This window comes from Bactrocera latifrons, unplaced genomic scaffold, assembly GCF_001853355.1.
Source record: "Bactrocera latifrons isolate USDA-ARS-PBARC rearing strain unplaced genomic scaffold, ASM185335v1 scaffold_295, whole genome shotgun sequence".
Lineage (NCBI taxonomy): Eukaryota > Metazoa > Arthropoda > Insecta > Diptera > Tephritidae > Bactrocera > Bactrocera latifrons.
Genome location: NW_017536574.1, coordinates 3,559 through 10,038, shown reverse-complemented (window position 1 = coordinate 10,038; position 6,480 = coordinate 3,559). Strand labels below are relative to the sequence as shown.

The following is a 6,480-nucleotide window of genomic DNA, read 5'->3' as shown; positions in this document are numbered from 1 at the left end:
AAAATGCTAAATCCTTGTCCTATATATCATGATATACATTTTGATAAAAAAGTTTTCGAATTGTAAGTAAAACGCAAAATGTTTAATTGTTGTTATTATGCCAACGACTTTTCCAGTCTTCCAAACACTTTTCATAAACACGCTTTCGCCTTCAGCTTCTTACGCGAATTTTATTTTATCTCTTCGATCGACTGAAAACGGCTTCTATTCCGATGATTGTCGACTTGTTTGCAATCTAAACTCATAAATCCATGTCTCATCGGCAGTTATACTGCTTTCCATGAATGTGGGAACGGACTTTTTTTAAAAAAGTTCAGCTTTATCGGTACGGGACGAGTCGAGCAAGAATGCGTTTTATATCCAAAATAACGTCGAGCTTTCTTGCCGTCTCTCTAACACTTGTCTGATGATTTTCAAGCACCATATCATTCACTTTTCTTTATAATATTATCATCAGTCGAAGGTCGTCCAGAACGAGCATTCTTTCTTCTTTCAACCATCTTTGAATGTTTTACACCCCCGTCTATTTATGGTTTTGATAAAGCAGAATCACCGTAAGCCTTTTCCAACCTTCGCAATGATTACGTACACGAAATGCGGTTAGATTCCAATGCACTACTGATGCACACCTCAGTACACCACACTTAAGCAGCTGCTGTTTAAAAACTGGTTGACTGGTCGCTCATATTTGGCATAATAATTAAGGAGGAGGAATCATATGTAGAAGTTCACGTAAGTGAGGAAGGTTCTCTGATTGTCATTTACTTGGGAGTGCCAGAAACGATCATTTTACAATTGGCTCAAGCAGCTCATGACTTCCGCTCTTAGACCAAGTATCCTATGGTTAGCCAAATAATATGCGTTTTTCGCAATATATAATATAATATTCTTTAAGCACTTCTTAGTATTGGTCTTAACTATATGTATATAGAAGAGAGAGCAAATTTCGACTTCAGCAGAGCCAATTTACATATCCGTCAGAGGTAGATAAGAATGGTAAGCAATTTCTACATTAACATAACCCAATCATTTCTAATATCTCTAGACCGCAAGATTGCCTTTACGGGAGCTCTATGTGCGATGGGATTAGTCATTTGTTGTTTAGGAAAATAAAATCTAGCATTTATGATTGCGTGGTTATGTCTATCGCAACCAATTCCTCCGGGTTGATATAGCGCTTATATGTTTTTTCAAAAAGAACTCTGATTGAGTTGAATTTCGAGCCAAAAACGAAACGACTAACAAAATTGTCTGAGGACGTAGAGCTCAAGGTAGATAGATAAAACTGAATTCATTAAATACGAGTCCAGTTGTGTCAGAATTATATAATAGAAAACTAGATTTCTCGTATTATTGTCAAATATTACTGACGAGATTAAGATGGAACTGATTAGGTATTTTTTTAAATTAAAAAAGAAAATAAATCCTTTTCGAATGGGGTTAAACATAAAGGTATAAAACGATGATATCTATCCATCGAGCTCATGTGTGCAAATTTGCAAACCCCACTTAATAGTCCGAGGAGTCCATGAGAATCTTTAACATGTGGAACGCCAGTCCATGGACCCCTCATCCGAAAATTGCTGAGTCAGTTGGTACATGTTAAGAAGTAGAAGGCACAGACTAAATCGCTGCTTTTTTATGATTCATTTTCAACACAAATACTTCGGCGGCTTTTAATCTTCCTCTTCTTCCATTTTATGAATATTTTTGTCACGGTTTATTAATTAATCTATTTTAATGACGCTTCACGTTTCGACGTTGAGTCAAACAGACCACTTCGACTGCTTCTTTCCGCGTTGCTTTACTTGTTATGTGATTTATGCGCTGAAACCCGTAATTTGTGGAACGTTGGGTTTGCAGTGTGACGGTGTTCGATTGACTACCTATTTCAGAGGTTATGTACGTTTGTATGTACATATGTATGGACATCTAACTCCGTTAATCATTTGAAGCGGTTAATTGTAGCTGCCACTGCGTGTATTTTCTTACGTTGCGCACACTGATCTATAATTAAAGGATTAACATGTATTTTAACGCTGCTATAATTTGATTAGTTTCCTGCTTTTAATTGGCTATTTGGATTTGAATTTGACTTTGACGGCTGCAAAATGAACATACTCGTAAAAATTTATTTATTCTCAGCTGTCTGCTTGTTATGCAAGGGGGGCGTTGCCCTGTATAGGTACCTATGTGTATCTGTAGGTGAAGTGGCACTTGGATGAGCAGCATAAATTTGAATAATCATGCGTAGATACAGGGTGTGCCATCTTTAAAAAAAAAAAAATAAGCATATATTATATTGGATGTATTTTTATTTATTTAACTTCTTACCATTTATGTGAAATATACTTTGGACATAGTTAAAATCCGTCTTGGACCAATTAGTGTAGCTTCCGATGCTTTCGGCACTGTCTGCCTTGAACTCGTCCATGGTTCGAGAATTTCTCGCGCATATTTGGCGATTTAAATAATCCCAAAAAAAGAATTCATGGTCGATATCCGATCAAGGTCACTTCCTCGGATATCCAGTGCATTTTATAGCAGAAACTGAAAATTTTCATCCGCAGTGTAACATGAAACATGTTTCTTTTAAAACCAGTAGTCGTTCAACAAATTTTTCATCAATAGAGCAGAAATAATGAACCAAAACTCATCGCTATCAATATTCGTCGACATACAGTGAAAAAAATATGCTGCAAAGATTGCAAAATTGCTTTTCAGACACTTTTTGGTCTTTCTATCATTTCATTCTTTCATGAGTTCCCTGTTGAGCACCGGTTTACCTTTTTAAATAATAGGTTTTCAAAAAAGGCTTGCGGTATTTTTTTTTATTGAATTTTCAATTGTTCATACATTTTTTTTTTGATGACTCATGCCCAGCTCTTGACCGATGCTACGGCTGCTACTATGCAATTTAGCAATTTTCGACGATAGGCCTTACGGAGCGTGGCGCATCTTCGACCACCTCTACACCAGAACAAAAACGTTGAAACCATCGTTGTGCGGTGGAAATGGATACTGTATCCGGTCCATAAACTGCACAAATTTTATTGGTGACTTGAGATGAATTTTTGCCTTTATCGTAGTAGTATTGTAAAATATGCCGTATTTTCTCTTTATTTTGCTCCATGTTTGCGACGCTATAACTCACGAACGACTTAAAAGAAACGACAATCAATCAAACACGTGTTAGCGCGTGAAATGAGCTTTCCTGAAAAGTATAACATGACCCGATGCGACGAATAAAACTAGAACTACGCGCTCTCAGCACCAACTAGCGAAAATACCGCAAGACTTTTTTAACATTTTAGATACCAAGAGTTGAAGAAGAAAGCGAGACGCATTTGCTGAAAGAAAAAGAAAGAGGCCGAAATGCGTGAGTCGAAGAGCTTGACAAGCTAGCATGGATCAGCTTCTTTGCAGAATATAGTCAGACGAAAGAATGCCCGACGATTGGAATTTAAGTGTGCTATGCCCCACCAAATAAGGGCAACCCCACAGTCTGCGCCAACTACTGTGTGATAAGCCTCTCAACATCGCATATAAGAGTGTATTATGTGAAAGAGTAAAGCCAATCGTCCACAAACTGATTAGACCTTATCAGTGTTGCTTTAGACCTGGCAACTCAACAACTGACCAGATATTCACCATGCGTCAAATCTTTGGAAAGTCCCTTGATAATAGGATCGACACACACCACCTCTTCGTCAATTTAAAAGCTGCTTTTGACAGCATGAACAGCTTCAAACTACTTTTGGAGAAAGTAGTTCAAACTGCAGAATTTAACAGAGAAGGTACCATCTTCTATAAGAGTGTACAGCTGTATTGATATCATTGGCCTTAACAACCCTCCGTTAAGGAAGGGAAGCAAATGGGGCTGGTAGTGAACGAGGTAAAGACGAAATATCTCCTGTCATCAAATAGGATTTTACTCGCAACAGGCGATCGTGTATAATTTATTCTATGTATCTTTAAATCAGTATTAACACCAACATCAATGTTAGCCTCGGAATCCAACGTAGAATAACTATTGCCAACAGGTGCTACTTCGAACTGAAGAGGTAATTGAGAAGTAAAGTCCTCTCTCGACGAACAAGGGCCAAACTCATTATTCCCATCGTACTATATGCTGCATGAGTTATGCGTGGACATTAAAATAGTTCAGTTAATTAAGAGACAGTGGCTAAGCTGGCTATGTTATGTCGCCCGTGGAAGTTGAGGATGAGGAAAACTTCACTCCGTTGGAAAGACCAGGTGGAGAAGGATATAACCTCAGTGATAGAACTCAATGATTTAATACGTGCTCCAGTTAGGAATGATAAAACAATTTGTCAACGATTTGATGGTGCAAAGATATTTTGTTTAGTGACATTCGTAGACCTTTTTTGAACGTAATATGGAACAGTTAAAAGGTGGACTGCTTATTGGTCCTCAAATACAGTAATTCATGAAAGATAGAGATTTCGTCGTAGTCTTGACTGTTCCGGAAAATGCAGCTTGGTAAAATTTAGTGTTGCTGGTCGCAGTTTTCCTAGGGAGCACCAATTTATGAAGAGATTATCCAAAATATGCTGATAAAATTTAATATTCTAAGAGCAAATATGAGTTTCAAATTAGATAATATTAATAATATAATATATATATTCGGATTATTTCGATAATTGTGGTGAGAAAAAGATAGAGTTCTGTTCCATAGCATCTAAGAGTGATGGAAAAAATGTATAAAGGTTGATTGGATTGCTCCATGGTAACATATTATTGTTGATCCTTAAAATTATGTTGTTAACTAGAAAATTATAGAGAAAAAATAAAGGACCTTTAGTAACAATATAATATTTTATTTCGACTTTTGACTCTCTAACTTTTCAAAACTAAACTTATGTCAATATATTAAGTCATCCGCTTTCAATTTTGGATGCTAAATCCGCCGCTGATGACCGCAGTTTCAAAACATTTTCTTTTAATTCGTCTATGGTTTCCTTGGATGTCGTAGTCATGCTGTATTAAACAAATGTATGTCAATAAGACACATATAAATATTTGAAAAATATTGTTGGTTTTTGGCAGTATGAAACAGTTACCTTTGCATTGTATTCTCCAAAGCATTATGTTTAAGAACACAAGAGTTAAGCCTTTTCTCCAAATTTTCTACTTTTTCAACAGAAACCAAATTCAATTCCGCCTGCTTGCCACTGCTACGTTTAATAGATTAAATGGCGAATGTCATCAGGATTTATTTGTTATATTATATTTACATTTCCAGAAAACTATCCATAGCAGACATCTTTCTCTCACATGATTTTCCGATTCGCATGGAATCGTCAAGAGTTCTTCTGACGTCCAAATGTATTGCAAACGGCTGATCCACTTCGAAAGCGCAAGCTACTCCAGTTAGTAACAGAACCAATCGGTAGTCCAGCCACGAGCGTTGTTTGCCCATTTTAGTATACTGTAGTTTAATATTATCAATCTGTTTTAAAAAGAAAAGAATATCCGTTACTTACAACCAATATTTATTAATGGCTCTCAATTTGTGATAATCTCAATAATGAAGTGACTGCTGGACTAAAATTTAGTAATCAAATTATTTGTAMAGAAATCATTTGCTGCTCTGAGATTTTGATAAACAAAGCTCTACCTTTCGAAGGTAGAGGAAGCACATAAAGCATAGTTAAAGAGAAATTATTGGGTAATAATTGGGTCTGCTTAAATGTTAAGGCCAAAAGTTGCCATAAGGCGGAACTCAATTTCAATGAGGCCAATACTTTTTGCGGAGTTGATTTTTTTACAAATGTTACTTGGATAACGTGGCCTCCAATATGGTGCGATTAAACACCGCCGGGCTATTTTTTGTGGCATTTTTTGGCGTTATATTCGACGCAGTACCCACCGGGGGAAGCAAAAGAAGAGGAAGACCTCCACTTCGTTGGAAGGACCAGGTAGAGAAGGACCTGGCTGCACTTGGTATCTCGAATTGGCGCCAAATAGTAAAAAAGAAGACTGGCGCGCTGTTGTTAACTCGGCTATAAGCGAGTAAGCAGTGTCYACGCYRRTAAAGAAGAGSAAGATGTGAAGTCGTTRGTCTATACAAATAGATAAGTTAACTAAATTTATTTGTAAAAATTTTATATATTCTTTCTCCGAAGTATGTGTATTTTATTATTTTATGGATAAATGTTGCACATTTCTACTGCAGAGTTTGGGTCACACTGCAAGTCAAAAAGTTTCCGACAAAGACGCTGCACTGAGTTTCTTACCGGTTTTGTGACAAACAAAATATTTAAATGTTATAAATCTGTTGATCCAACTTAAAAGTTGTTTCTCAATTCGAATTGAGTAGATTATGTTTCTGTTATGTTTTTCAAAAATTATTATTTCATGAAAACCCGCTTTCGAATAATTTTTTTTTGCCAAACTTCGTAGCTTCGCTGTTTCATGTGAACTGACTGCTAATCTACTGAGTCTCTCTGTCATGCC

General features: G+C 36.6%; 1 protein-coding gene across 2 annotated transcripts; it reads right to left on the bottom strand.

The window, feature by feature from the left end:
• Positions 1-4,820: 4,820 nt before the first annotated feature.
• Positions 4,821-6,432, bottom strand: LOC108970272. Of its 2 annotated transcripts, none has more exons than XM_018935558.1 (4): positions 6,261-6,432; positions 5,259-5,473; positions 5,085-5,198; positions 4,821-5,001 (listed from the first exon to the last, which is right to left on the bottom strand). In XM_018935558.1, the coding sequence occupies exons 2-4, from the start codon at positions 5,441-5,443 to the stop codon at positions 4,899-4,901; spliced, it is 402 nt and encodes a 133-aa protein (XP_018791103.1). In that variant the 5' UTR covers positions 5,444-5,473; positions 6,261-6,432; the 3' UTR covers positions 4,821-4,898. The 2 variants fall into 2 exon arrangements, with proteins under 2 accessions (XP_018791103.1, XP_018791104.1); XM_018935559.1 differs by having other exon boundaries at positions 5,085-5,195.
• Positions 6,433-6,480: the final 48 nt, after the last annotated feature.